The sequence below is a fragment of the Papilio xuthus genome, unplaced genomic scaffold (genome assembly GCF_000836235.2).
Source record: "Papilio xuthus unplaced genomic scaffold, Pxut_1.1 DF826159.1, whole genome shotgun sequence".
In the NCBI taxonomy this organism is placed as follows: Eukaryota; Metazoa; Arthropoda; class Insecta; order Lepidoptera; family Papilionidae; genus Papilio; species Papilio xuthus.
In genome coordinates, this window is record NW_013532490.1 from 686,743 (window position 1) to 701,484 (window position 14,742).

Here is a 14,742-nt window from a genome sequence, read left to right on the forward strand (position 1 = left end):
TTTCACCGTTGAAACACTCACACAAAACATCGTCTCGCACTTCGCACCAAAATGTCACAACTCAGTATGTAGATAAATAAACAAAAATGTCTTACCGGCATTCTTGTTCTGTGACTTTAGTTATATCACTGCATTTAAAAAACTTTCCCTGAAATCAAACTCAATTTAGATCATATGAACATTTAGTCAAAGGTAGAAAAATAATTCAAAATTATCACCTGACCTCGCTTCGTTACCAAACATATAAAGCACACAATAATTAGCACGGACATTGCAAAATAAACCTTGTGACAATAACAATAAAGGTGACAACAATAAAGGGTGACAGACGAAAACGTACCTTAAACAATTGAATACCCAACACAGCAAACATGAATTGTAACATATGGTTAATAATGAATATATTCCCAATAGATTTAATCGATGCAAAAACACATTTAACAACATACTATGTTATTTAAATAAATCATTCCTCATTCGACATTACATTACCGGATCACAAGGTTTTTCCACCCGTTTATGCCAATATCGTTGAATATATACATGTGCAAGAAAATGAAACAAAAAACAACGTTAGAAACTTAAAATTTAAAATTGGAATTTCGCCTAAGAAAGAAAAAAAAATCGAACAAAAATGCCAGTGTCCTGATCTGACCGTTAAAAAAGGTATAAAAAAAAACAATAATCAAAGTACCTCATTCGAATTGACAGAGCGAAAATGTCAAGGTAGGGTTGGATTGTGCAAATTAAACACAGTAAAGCTTTTTTTTACTCTTTTCTGAGTCCAAAAAATCACACGTATAACAAAAAATGAACACCTCAACACCTTTGGGCTGTTTTATTAATAAAAAAAAACACAAAATCATGCAAAACCTATTCAGCGATATTTTGGACCCACGGGCAAAAGCGAAAAAAACAGGTTAGTAATTCTAACTTCGTGATAAAACGAACAAAAAGCCGCACACACACGAAACGAAATCAGATGACTTTTTTTGCAAACTGTACTATTTTTTATTACTATTATCATGAATACTTACTTCGAAAAAATTACAAAAGTTACAATTGACCCAAAGGTGTCGTTAACAGAATTTTTTTTTTCAAAAATGTAAAAATATTTTCGTCCCTACCTTGAACATTTGCACCCCCATTACCGCGAACATGAATTGAAGAAGATTTGTCACCAGCAAAATGTTGCCGATCGTTTTTATAGCAACAATCACGCACTGAACTACGTGCTAAAAACAATTCATAAAAAAAGAACAATTCCATTTACAAGTACTAGAATATTACCGAATATATTTCTACTAGTTAATTTTATTAAACTGACCTTTAGTCCTTTAGCTCTGTTGATTGCTCTTAAGGGCCTCAAAACTCGAAACACTCGAAGAATTTTTATGAATGATACGTTATTTGACCTGTTAACATAATTTATAAACATTTAAAAACCTTAAGCAAATAATTTTAGGCTTCGTAATCTTAAAAAAAAACGTCATATTGTTGTACATAAAGATCCTGGTAGGCATACCAGTAAGAGTATTTGAGACTATATTAATCTAGCTAGAAGCCCTGTACCATATTTCTAAAAGTTAAGAAGGAAAATTAGACGAAAATTTGCATTTAAATATAGTTTTAACACAAAAACCTTAAACTCTTACCCAGTAAGCGAGACGAGAGAAACGATAACGACCAACAAGTCCAGTAGATTGAATGCTGAGCGACAGAATGCGTCCTTATGCAGTATGAAGCCGTAAGTTATTAGCTTCAGAATCAACTCTATAGTAAACACCGTTGTAAAGAAGTAGTCGATTTTACGGAGGATCTGGAATTCAAAATTAATATTATAGGTACGTGAGCGTCCGGAGGCTTAGGTGTTGGGCAGTTGACTTGCAATCTGCAGGTCCTGGGTTCGAATCCCACCATGTAACAATGTGTTTTTCCATTTTCGATTTACATATGTACATTTATCCGACGGTCAAGTTGAAGGAAAACATCGTGCTGCTGCACATATCTGAGACGAAATTCAACGACATGTGTAAATTCAACCTTGGCCAGCGCGGTTGAATATTGCTTAGTCACCTCTAACTTAGGGTAGGCTCTGAACCCCTCAGTGGGGATCAATAGTGAGCTGATGACTTAGAAATCTTACTAATATTATAAATGCGAAAGTTTAGATGGATGGATATTCGTTACTCTCCAGGATGGTTCAACGGATCTTGATGAAATTTGACACATAGGCTACTAATTAGATTTTTCGGTAAATCGGGGACGATAGTTAGTAATTCTATAGCTATATACACATGGGGTTATAGTTAAAAATTAATAAATATTTTGATGACATAAGCATGATACCTCATTAGTAACTCCAGTAGGCACAGGCTCCTCCATAGCCAACATAATAGATGACGCTAAAATGCATAGCAGTATCAAATTCTTGAACCACGAGTTGTTTTGCACATTGTAACATGTCACCCGGAATCTGGAGATTTTAAATAGCATTTAATCTACACTAAGGTGAACACTTAAGTGTTTTTTAAAAATCATAGTGATCATATTGTTTTACCGGTTTTTTTTAGAAAATATAAAGAAACTGCTGCCATCTGGGATTGGTTTTTCTTGTGTTTTAATTTCGACTTCAGAGAGTCGTCGTGGTCGTGCTGATACAGTTGGCTGTCTCTTCATAGCTTGTGGTTCTTCTTTCTTTACATCTCCTATAATAGATAAATACTGAGGTAATAGCATAGATAAAAACCTGGTTCTAAATTTAAATAAAATCAGTAAACTTCCTGTACATATGACATTTAGAGGAATAATACGAATGCTACCCTCATTCATCAAAATTGGTTCAGTTGGCTGAGTTTAAAGTGAAATTAACATAAACACGTGCATAAATACATTGAGTTTCACTTCCTTTAGTTTTAATAATAATTTGAAGCATTTTAATGGATATAAAAGTAAATTAAATTAATTTCAACTTTACCATTTTGTTTAACATCATTATTGACAAGAACTTCATTAACATTGTCTCTTTCTTCCTGTTCTTGTTCAACTTCCTCTTCCTCTGAACCAGTTTCTTCATATTCATGTTCTGATCTAAAAACACGTAGAATAAATAAATCCATTTACTTATTCCTATAGAGATTAGCATCAGTAGAAACATGTTTTATGCAAAATGAATACAGAAAGTCAAAATATATAACAAAATCCTATTTTTTTAAAATTTATTTATGAAAGCTTTAGTATTAAAAGTTCCCTTACCTGGCTACCTTCTTGTATTTTTTATTATGGCTGCATTAAAGTAATAACATGTTATTTAGATTCAAACGTATTCTTATTAGTACAAGGCAAATAGGTTACTTGTTAAATCATCATCAGCTATACGTCCCCACTGAGGGGCTCGGAGCCTACCCTATGTTAGGAGTTGTTGTTGTTACTACTTGGTAGTTAATTACTATTAGTCTAATTAACGTACCCTTCACTGGAATAACCTTCTTCATCATTAGCGTATTCATCATCAGTCTCAGCTCTCTCTTCATCAAGCTGAGGGTTACCAGCCTCAGGGTTCTCAGCTTCCTGGAAATAGATTTTTTGATATGTATATATATTCTCTGGTCTTTTAATTATGTCTATGATATGTTTCAGTGAAATCATTGAAGACTTACATCTTTTTCTTTCTGTATTTCTTCCATTTCCTCTGCATCACCTAAATTGTCAACAGCAATAGCCAAGAACACGTTCAATAAAATATCTGATCAATTATTAAGGAAACAATTAACTTACTAATATTATAAATGCGAATGTTTAGATGTATGGATATTTGTTTGAAGATATCTCCAGAAAGGCTGAACGGATCTCGATGAAATTTGGCATACATATAGAACATAGTCTGGAAGAATAAAGAGTTAACATAGAGACGACCAACTAATAGTTACTTTACTACTAAGCTATTAATTTCATACTCTTTGTTGTATTTCTCTTGTTTTCAAAAGGATACAGTTACCACAGATAAATATAACAATGAAATATATAGAAGCCAACATCCCCGGTGTTCCTGAGCCGCCGTATGCGTTGATGCCGTGATACATCACCGCGTTCCAGTCCTCGCCTGTCAGGATCTTAAAGTTGAATAAATACATATTGTAGTCCATATTTTTTCAAAGAGTAGAGTTGTGTATAGAGTGGATGTCTAAAGTAAAATAGACACGTTGAGATACACCCATGTATAGTAGATTTTTTTTTATATCAAAAGGTGGCAAACGAGCGAGCGGCCACCTGAAATCGCTGAAATAGTGAAGTGACCGTTGCCCATAGACATACGCAATTGCATATGCGTTGCCTACCTTTAATCGACGGAGGAGAGGATGCACAGAAAGAAAATATTTTCCCTTCCCATGCATCCTATCATCCGGAAAGTCCACTTCCACTTCCCATCCTTTCCTTATAAGAAAACGGGTGGGAAGGGAAAGAGGAGTAAATTAGGCCTCCGGGACGCACACTCATCAGACTGCACGCAAAATAGCTTCCACTTGACGCCTGTCTTCTGTATGGTCGTGGTATTTCACCGGGCGAGTCGGGACAATTCCTGCGAAGATGTTAAAGCTGGCTCTACCACTGTTGTGTATAGAGTGGACGTCTAAAGTATAATAGACAATGGGATACACCCGTGTATAGTAGATTTTTTAATTATTATTTAAATTACATTATTTTGGAAAACCAAAGTCGAGTAAGATTTTCGGTGCTTAGTAAAATGTCTGAATACTTTTCACAAACAAAAATCCATAGTTTTTCTTTCCTGGAATTTATAATTAAAAAAATAAGTTAAATGATTACTTGAAACATCGTCAACACAGCTTGCCAGAACGAATCAAAGTTATGCCTCTCTTTTTCTTGCACAGGGTCGTAATCAAATCTCCCTCCGAAGACCTGCATGCCGAGTAGCGCGAAGATCATGATGAACAGGAAGAGAAGAAGTAGAAGAGAGAAGATAGACTGTATGGAATTGAGCAGAGAAGCTACGAGGTTAGAAAGAGATCGCCAATACCTGAAAAATACAAGAAAATAGGTATAAATAAAGCTTTGATGGCCTCAATTGCCGTGATGATGGTCTAGTTATTAACTTTAAAAACAATCATCATCAGCTCACGATAGATTCTCACTGAGAGGTCTCGGAGCCTACCCTAAATTAGGGGTGATTAGGCCCACCACGCTGGCCCAGTGCAGGTTGACTTTACACATATCTTTGAATTTTTTCTCAGATATGTGCAGCATCACGATGTTTTCCTTCACAGTAAGAACCCCGGATAAATTTACATATGTTAATAATATTATAAATGCGTGTTTAGATGGATGGATGGATGTTTGAAGGTATCTCCAAAACGGCTGGATGGATCTGGCTGAAATTTTTCATAGATGTTTTAATTCTGCGCAGACGAAGTCGCGGGCTAGTTATAACATTTAGTACTTACTTAGTAACTTTAAAGACCCTAAGCAGTCGTACACAACGCAACACAGAGATGCCGAGCTGTGGGATTGTGTTGGACAGTGTGAGAGCCAGCTCCACAATGGAACAGACCATCACGAAGCAATCGAAACGATTGAACAGAGACACGAAGTAACCCTGACAACAGAAAACATATCTTGTACATATTTGGTTACTTTCCATTGTCTCCATACCAATGAACTTATTAGATTTAGTGAAATTGTGTCATTCCCGCACTATAGATATTTAGAAGCGTTTTGGTTAAGAAATTTTGACTCACCTGGAAACCTAATGCGTACATTTTCACAAGCATTTCCATAGTAAAGAGTACAACGAAGAGATAATTAGCGTAGTTCTGGAAATAATCCAGCCATTGAGGTTGTCTGAAAAAGAAGATGATTAAACAAAGCTTAATGTTTTAGGAAGATCAGATTACTTTGTGTATAGTCGCTAGAATCATTAAGGCCACAATATCTTAATTTATGTCACTAGTGAAATTATAAACTGACGAAGTTTACACCACCTACTGTTTAAGGCATCGGGAAGGGCCCAGCAGTAGGCAGATAAATGCTGTCGATGCTAATGATGCTGGTGGTGATGATGATGATGATAATAATGATGGTGATGGTGTTTAAAAACTCAATTTACAAATAGTAACTTACCGATAATGCTCTGATGCCAATACTAAAGTGTTGAGAAAGACCAGAACAATAATAGCCCAGTAAAAAGCTTGCGATTTAACAGCTTTCCTGCAAGCTCTGCGCATGCGTCGATTAATCTGAAATAAACATGAATATTTCTCACTCTGATCATAGAATATTTAGGAAGACATGATTTTTTGTTAATCAAATCAAACGCAGTAAATATTTACAATAAAAAAAACATTGTTATAAATACCTTGTCAAATCTCCTGCAGTATATTTTGCATGTGGCAGTTTTTATTTGATCTCCATTTGCATTCACTTCGTTCTGTGAGCCCTCGTTGCTTTTCCTTTCTTTTTTACCTGATAAATTACAAAATAATGTTTTAAATGCATCATCATCAGCTCACTATACGTCCCCACTGAGGGGCACAGACCCTTCCCTAAGTTAGGGGTAAAATTTACAGTCTCCAAGTTTCAAGATAGAAAACATCTCACCTTGTGAATCTCTGTCTTCATCTTTCTGTCCCTGGTCATTTTCCAAATCTAATTCCTCTGCGACTGTAATCCAGTTCAGATAACCTTTTAAATCCTCTTCGAACTGCTGTCTCTCCCTAGACTTTTGGAAGTCGCCTCTACTCTTCGCTTTTTCTCTTTCTTTAGAAAATTCACTGCAATCAAAAACGTAAACGATTTCATTACGAATTAGCTGTCGCCCACGACTCCAGCCACGCGAATTTAAAAAAAAACTTAATAAGTAGCCTATGTGTTCTTTCAGATTATGTTCTACATCTATGTCAAATTTCATCAAGATCCGTTGAGACGTTCTGGAGATACCTTCAAAAACATCCATCCATCTAAACTTACGCATTTATTATATTAGTAAGATTAGCTGCCGTCTGATTTTCTCTTTGAATTAAAAGAACACTGAGTTGGCTTATGCGTGATCCGTTCCGATTGGATCCAGATCCCATCGACCGACTGAATAAATCAGTAATAATATGTATTGTTTTGATTCTATTTGACTCAATCATATTGATCGGTTCACAAGTAACACGTCAAGTTCAGCCCTCCTGGAGATTCGTGGAATTGGTAACGAACATCTGTACATCCATCCATCCAAACTTTCGCATTTCAGTAACGTATTAATGTATATTATATATAAAGCCTCACTTACCCAGAAAGTACACCAAGAATGAGATTCATCACGAAAAAGTTGCCAAAAATAACCAAAGTAACGAAATAAATCCACACCCAGGTATTCCCTTTTACATCAGCTATCTGAAATTAGAAAACATATTTATTTAATTACTATTTTTTACATTTTTAATGTTCCGTACCTCATAGGAAAAAAACGGAACCCTTATAGGATCACTTTGTTGTTCGTCCGTCTGTCTTTCAGGACCCTTTTTCTCATAAACACGTGAAGGTATCGAGCTGGAATTTTTTTTTGCAGTTTAGTTCTTAGTTGGGTTATGAAATCAAACAAATGAAATACGCTAGCAAAATTCTATCTAGCACAATTGAGGCCTATCTATATCTATCTTAAGAAACCGAAAGACAGGCTCTGTACAGTTGTAAAACTTGTCTCAGTCAAAATTATGAATTATAGATTAATCTGGACATCTAAAACTGTACAAAGCCGACACCAAGAAAGTTACACAGAGTTTGCTAATGACTGGGAGACGATGCCAATAATTATAGTGACATAAAACCTCCTTACAGCATACATAATATCAGTCCATCCCTCCAATGTGATACACTGGAAGACAGTAAGCATGGAGTAGCCTATGTTATCAAAGTTTGTGATGCCGTAATTCGGTCCTTTCCAAGTGGACTCCTTGCAGATCTGTCCCGGCTCGCACTGCACACCCACGTCCGGGTCTTTACTACATACTGATGGCTCTTCAACCATATCTGGAATTAGAATATTTTCTATTACAATTTAATTCTTTTATAAGATGTTTAGTGCCAGCAACTCGCGTGGCAAGTTCACTTTAAATTTAGACATTATTAGTTAGAATCATTTGTCGCGAATGACGTGCTTTCGTTACAAAGTCCAGTGTCGGAATGAATAGGTAGGGGACACAAACGTCGACATTTTAGTAAGGCAAGTATTGGGTCAATACACTTACTCATTTTTGGATTTTCTTCCTAACAATAAGTAGATGGATAGAATGAGATTGAATGTAACAACAAACAACAACAACAATATAAGTTTTTTTTCAAATAATAAAGGATCTTAGAAATGAACTTACAGTGTAAGTATTTCACGAAAATTCACAATGTTGAGCGAGTGGACTGTATGTTGTAATGAAAGGCTGGTTGGTTGCTGGTGATTGTAATAAGAATGAAAGATGATGTACAAAATAGACAAATATGATTGATGTGTCGGTGCGCGGAGTGCTGAAGCACAACTGAAGGTCGCGGTGTGAGGGCGCGCGGGAAGTCGGGTGAGGTCTGGAAGAGACCCCCGCGCTGCTTACACGCCGGTAGTGCAGTACATAACAACTAAGATTAAATTAAATGTGTGCCCTCCCTTTCAGTAAGTATGTAAGTAGTAGAAAGTTATGTAAAACTTTTATTATAATGCTTAAAGAGTATATTAGTTACCTAGAGTTGCTATTCTATTAACTAACTAGATCTTTAGACAAAACTGGGCGTTAGCTTTCGACAATGTTTTACTTTAAAGCAACTTACCAGTGCCATTATAAAAGCAGGTATTATGAAGAACACCAGAGAACAGTTCAAGGCCGATTATGGCGTAGATGATGATGACGAACAGCACCAGGAAAGCGATGTGGAACAATGGAATCATCGCTTTCAGTATTGAATTTAATACGATCTGTAGACCTGTGGAAGAAAAAGGTGACGAGTTTGGTTACATTTCTTAATTTAAATATAGCCTTTGCCAAACATAAGTATAATGCAAAAATCAAAGCGATATAAAGTTTTAGAGCGGACAATCAAGACATTCTTCCATAATCACTGTTAATAATTCCTTAATTCGTTTCTTAGTGGTAACAAATTTTGGATTAAGGCTTAATACTTGTTCCTTCTATAAATACGGTATTATGTTAAATTTCTTTTCACGAAAACTTAAAATTTATGAACATCTTACTAATATTATAAACACGAATGTTTATATGTATAGATGTTCTATCATATCTAGAGATATAGATTTATTTAGTTGCAGCGAGTCGAAATTCACAGAGGCTGCGTACAGATGTGTGGAAGACGTTTGAATATTGATGTTTAGTTACGTGTTGATATATTCTTGCACTGTTTATCTATGTATTTTTTTCTTCTTTTTATTTATCATTGTTATATGTTATTTACTGTTATTATAAAATATGTTATCATGTAAACTGTTATGTAAAGTGTGTATAGTGTCAAATTGGTTGTATACTGTAATGATGCTATGCAGTTTTTAAATAAATAAATAAATGTTTGTTAGAAGTTATCTCCAGAACGGCTGCATGGATCTTGATGATATTTGGCATAGTTTGAGAGAACACATAGGCTACTTATTAAGTTTTTTTTTTAATTACATGCGGTCGGAGACCACAGGCTATTTAGTTAGTAGTGTCGATACTCACTTGGTACACCAGAGACCAGCCTCAGTGGTCTTAGTACCCTGAACGCTCTCAGTGCTTTCACGTCAAATGAATCTTTGAAAAAATCTTGTAGTATCATACTCACTATACTGAAAGAAGGAGTAACAATATTAAATAAATTAACAAATAATTGAAGAGTAAAAAGTGAGAAAGACAAGACATTTTGGTAAACTATACCACTATTGGAGGAAGTCTAAATCGCATTTACGCAATTAGAATAATTTAAGATTTACTTAAATAGACACTTAGTGTAGACTTATGCTAAATCAACACTAAATAACGCCTTAACTATTGGTGAGGTCAAAATCTATGTATAAAACATTCATCCTTGTCATTATCTTTGACAAAACAAAGATAACAATATATTTTAAACGGAGACTCAGAAACCTACGGTTAACTTAGTCTTAGTCTGAATATAGCTGTTAATTTTATGATAATCTTACTAATATTATAAATGCCAATGTTTGGATGGATGGATGTTTGTTTGAAGGTGTCTCTGACTGAACGGATCTCGATGAAATTTGGCATACATATAGAACATAGTCTGGAAGAACACAGGCTACTAATTGTGTATGTTTTTAATTCTTTAGTATGTCTATATGGTTAGGAAGATCCGACACTGTGCCGGTGTACTGGCGCAACACTAGCCTTACTAAAATGTCGACGTTTATGTCCCCTCACTAATCATTCTGACATTTTACTTTGTAACGAAAGCACGTCATTCGCGCCAAAGGATTGTAACTAATCTTATATATAAAATTCTCGTGTCACAATTTTCGTTCGCATACTCCTCCGAAACGGTTTGACCGATTCTCATGAAATTTTGTGAGCATATTGAGTAGGTCTGAGAATCGGCCAACATCTATTTTTCATAAATAAATGTTAAGGGTAGTCCAACCCTAATTTTTTTTTAGACAAACACGCGGACGTTGTCGCGGGCGACAGCTAGTAATCTCTAAAAATATAGTTATGTGATATTATGACTCACCCAATTGTAACTATAGTAAAATCTAAACTGTTCCAAGTGTTCCTTAAGTAAGCGCCGGGATGGAATAAAAACCCGTATGCTATTATCTTCATGATACATTCCCCAGTAAATATCACCATAAATATCCATTCAACCTTTTCCTGTAAACAAAGAATTTTTTTTTTCACAACTACATAGGGCACTAGCGGACCCGACAGACGTTGTCTGACAATTTGACACTGCGATGGTAGCGCCGTCTATCGGATCTAATGTAAAACATTCCAAAATCAACAACTACTAATAAATTAAAAATTAATTAAAAAAACATTGTCCAGCGGACAAAATTGTGAATCTAAACCATTCCCAGATCCCCTTGAACACACACAAAAAATTTCATCAAAATCGGTCCAGTCGTTTGTGAGAAGTTCAGTGACATACACACTCACAGAAGAATTATATATATAAAGATATGTATGAACAAAGTGAAATGATACAGAGTATTGAAGTGTAAGCGTGTCACCAAGTCGTGGGGTTGTTGGCATGTTCGTTGTTCTGTGGATTTATTATTCAAGTTGACTTTTCTAATACTACTATTCTTTTGTTTATTAATATTATCATTCTATAGAACTTCAATGCTTGAAACAATTCAAAAAGGTTGTATGAACTTCTGTTTATATCTATCACTCCACAGATGGCGCTGTAACTTATTTTTCAAATTAATATCAAATTTATGTCTTTTATTACTTGCTGTTCTATTAATCGTGAGTGTCTGAGACCAATATCATCGTTTAAAACCTATTTGGGAACATTCCCATACTACGTGACCTATTTTTTTTAGTTTTTTCGACCCCTCCCGCCCCTCGGTGATCACTCGTAGTACATGCCAAGAACCCCCCGGAAGTTTATACGCAGTAATTCATAATTATGATTCTTAATCATTTCACAGGTAAAAATTGAAAAAGGAATAATTTGGTTCACACTCTTCTTTATAACATAAGACTGCATGCATTTTTAAATTACTAGTGAATTATGTATTACGAAAAAAAAAAACAAGTAACGACTACGTGACTAAAATCTCAGCCCCCGCTTCTGTGACTGACGGTAGTATTTTAAAGACTCTGGCCCTCCCCTTAACGGGTCACGTTATATGGGTACGTTCCCTTATCGTTATCTATACAGCGATTAATCGTTTCAGAAATCACCGAATTAATATTTTCATTAAGCTAAATACTTCTGTTGGAGTAAAGGAATATTCGGAGGCACTTGCCTTGATGAGGGCACAGCAGCGCCCCCTATAATTCAATAATAGGATACTTACTAATATTTGATTAGTGTTGTTTGTGTCTCCGGACGGGTAGGGCGTGAACACCGCGAGAGCGATGCAGTTTGCAAATATAGTTGTCAATATCATGTACTCAAAAGGTCTGAGAGCTAATTAAGGAAGTTATGTAAATCAATTAACAAATGCATTTAGTATTTCTACAACCTGCAATCTTACTAATGTTATAAATGCGAATGTTTAGATGGATGTATGATTGAAAGTTCAGAACGGCTGAACGGATCTCGATGAAATTTGGCAAACATATAGAACATAGTCTGGAAGAACACATAGGCTACTTATATATGTTTTTTTTAATACCATGCGAACGGATTCGCGGGCGATAGCAAATTTTTTAATAGAGCTACATAAATTCATCATTTAAATCAATACTTAGCTACTAATGGCCTACTCAGAGATCTTTATTTTTCTCTTGATATATATTTCTACTAAACACATAATGAGACACTTTAAATAACTAATTACACTCAGAATACGATAAATAAACTTTAGTAAAGGATACTTCCATTCGACAATATCATAGCATAATTTCCTAAGAGGGTTCTTAAGGCCTAAACAAAAGAGACTTCTCTTTGGTTTCTCGGGTTGTGGCTTGCCCCTAGGTCTAGCAGGTTTCTTGGGCTGGGCGACTAACGCCTGGCCTGTGTCTGGACCTAGACTATCCGCCCCGGGTGTTGTGGCCCCCGTCACTTGTGTGGGGTCTGTCGCCATTTTCACCTGGAAATAAAGAAGAATAAAATGTGACTTATCACAAGTATAAAGTCAATCACTTTGGGATAAGTAACCTGTTTTTTGTAGTTCCAAATTTCAGGCTTTTTAATCTATTTGTCTCTCATTGTACTAATCTAAATTAAAATACTGTTATTCGCTAGTTACTTCAGATAAACAAATATCTTACTAATATTATAAATGCCAATGTTTAGATGGCTGGATGTTTGTTTAAAGGTATCTCTAGAACGGCTACATGGATCTCGCTGAAATTTGGCATACATGTAGAACATTGGAAGGACACATAGGCTATTAATTAAGTTTTTTTTTTTCAATTTCACGCGAACAGAGTTGTAGGCTACAACTTGTTTATTAGTAAGTTCAAAGTTTGATAGAACTTTTATTAAAAACAAATATTTTACAACCAATACCGTTAAAAGCTTGTGTGTTACGTAAATTGAATTCATCATATAAAAGCAAAAGAAAAAATAAACTGCATCTCCCTGCCACCCTCAGGGAGCCACCCTGGGGGATGCACGTATCGATTTTTACCTGTACATCTCTATACCAGTAATGATTTGTATAGAACACTAGCTGTTTCCCTCGACTTCATTAACGAGGAATTGCTAAAATATTAAAAAAAAACTAAAATAATTTGAATGAATAATCTCTTTTCAGAGATAACCACGTTGGACTTGCAGACAGACATACCTTCCTCATCAGTTTATATTCCTCGGAGCCTACCATAAATCAAGGGTGACTAGGCCATAGTCAACCACACTGCCCCAGTGCGGGTATGTTGACTTCACACATATCTTTGAATGATTGCATCAAGATGTTTTCCTTCACCGTAAGAACGTCGGATGTACATATGTAAATCGGGAATCGAAAAATACATGGCGGGATTCGAACCCTGGACCTACAGATTGCAAGTCAAGTGCCTGACCCCCGAGCCAACGACGCTATGCCAGACAGACATACAAAAGGTTTGGTTCTGAATTATGAAATTATTTTATTTGCCTAATAAAAGATTAATAAATAATAATTTAAATATTAATTTCTGGATTTCTCCTTAGTTCGTCTTAATCTGTACGCATCTGCGTCTTTTAAGATGCACATAAAGTGTTACAACATCTAACACGTTGTTTATGACAAATATATTAAAGCAATTTCATTTTTTTCACTCATTTCCCCTCGTAAACAGTTCACACTAAGAAATAAATATCTTAATATTGCGAGTAAACGATCGTTATTGCACGAATACTTTAGATTTATGGATCAATTTTGTATTTTTCGCGCGCAATTTACTTTCATTTCAAATTTGGAACGGATATGTTTTCTTCTTTTTTTTACGTTTATGTCGTTAATCTGGCGAATATTATTCACGAAGCAAACAAAGATGCGCTATGCAATATGTTACTAATATAAAAGCGAATGTTTGTTAGAAGATAAACCTCAGAACCGCTGTATGGATTTCAAAGTAATTTGGCAAACATGTAGAACATAGTATGGAAGAACACGTAGACTATTATTTAAGGTTTTTTTTAACTACGCACAGACGGGCGACAAATAGGAATTACATAATTGTACGAAAAATTTATCAAGGTTGATTTAAATTAAAACTAGCCAGCGATTTCGTCCGCTCTGAATAAAAAAACTTAATTAGTAGCCTAAGTGTTCCTTCAGCCTATGTTCTGTATGTATGCCAAATTTCATCAAAATCCATTAGGCCGTTCTGGAGGTTCTTCAGGGTGGGGTCTTTAACGCTCAAGCGGCCCTGAGAAGGTGGTCGAACCTAAGAGTACGATGGAGCTGGACCCAAAAGATCTAGTCAGGCGTTGTAGGGAGGCGGTTTTTTTGCCTCCCCCATTGTTAGCGCCGGTTGCGACCACCGTGGGGTTTTAGTCGGTGCAAGCCCGACGTAACCACCTTTGTCCCCGCAAGGATGGTATGCGAAAGGCATTTCCCCACGATAAAAAAGGCCGTTCTGGAGA

At 35.6% G+C, this 14,742-nt stretch overlaps 1 protein-coding gene across 6 annotated transcripts in view; it reads right to left on the reverse strand.

Moving 5' to 3' along the window:
- The window catches only part of LOC106123148 (muscle calcium channel subunit alpha-1), a 42,748-nt gene that overhangs the window by 12,755 nt on the left and 15,251 nt on the right, over positions 1 to 14,742 (reverse strand). For 4 of the 6 annotated variants that reach the window (XR_001228147.1, XM_013319334.1, XM_013319333.1 and 1 more), the window contains exons 2-24: positions 12,543 to 12,757; positions 12,020 to 12,125; positions 10,723 to 10,862; positions 9,717 to 9,823; positions 8,818 to 8,970; positions 7,841 to 8,034; positions 7,295 to 7,398; positions 6,616 to 6,788; positions 6,374 to 6,480; positions 6,139 to 6,254; positions 5,757 to 5,859; positions 5,463 to 5,614; positions 4,828 to 5,038; positions 3,992 to 4,112; positions 3,660 to 3,745; positions 3,470 to 3,570; positions 2,978 to 3,090; positions 2,561 to 2,708; positions 2,350 to 2,476; positions 1,656 to 1,819; positions 1,328 to 1,415; positions 1,128 to 1,235; positions 96 to 148 (exon numbers count right to left, since the gene is read on the reverse strand). Coding sequence is in view for 5 of the 6 variants with exons in the window: in XM_013319334.1 (XP_013174788.1) it covers positions 96 to 148; positions 1,128 to 1,235; positions 1,328 to 1,415; positions 1,656 to 1,819; positions 2,350 to 2,476; positions 2,561 to 2,708; positions 2,978 to 3,090; positions 3,470 to 3,570; positions 3,660 to 3,745; positions 3,992 to 4,112; positions 4,828 to 5,038; positions 5,463 to 5,614; positions 5,757 to 5,859; positions 6,139 to 6,254; positions 6,374 to 6,480; positions 6,616 to 6,788; positions 7,295 to 7,398; positions 7,841 to 8,034; positions 8,818 to 8,970; positions 9,717 to 9,823; positions 10,723 to 10,862; positions 12,020 to 12,125; positions 12,543 to 12,751 (2,984 nt within the window). In the remaining variant the exon portion in view is untranslated. Of the gene's footprint in view, positions 1 to 95; positions 149 to 340; positions 449 to 1,127; positions 1,236 to 1,327; positions 1,416 to 1,655; positions 1,820 to 2,349; positions 2,477 to 2,560; positions 2,709 to 2,977; positions 3,091 to 3,469; positions 3,571 to 3,659; positions 3,746 to 3,991; positions 4,113 to 4,827; positions 5,039 to 5,462; positions 5,615 to 5,756; positions 5,860 to 6,138; positions 6,255 to 6,373; positions 6,481 to 6,615; positions 6,789 to 7,294; positions 7,399 to 7,840; positions 8,035 to 8,817; positions 8,971 to 9,716; positions 9,824 to 10,722; positions 10,863 to 12,019; positions 12,126 to 12,542; positions 12,758 to 14,742 lie in introns of all 6 variants that reach the window. The other 2 variants (XM_013319332.1, XM_013319335.1) reach the window with 2 other exon arrangements.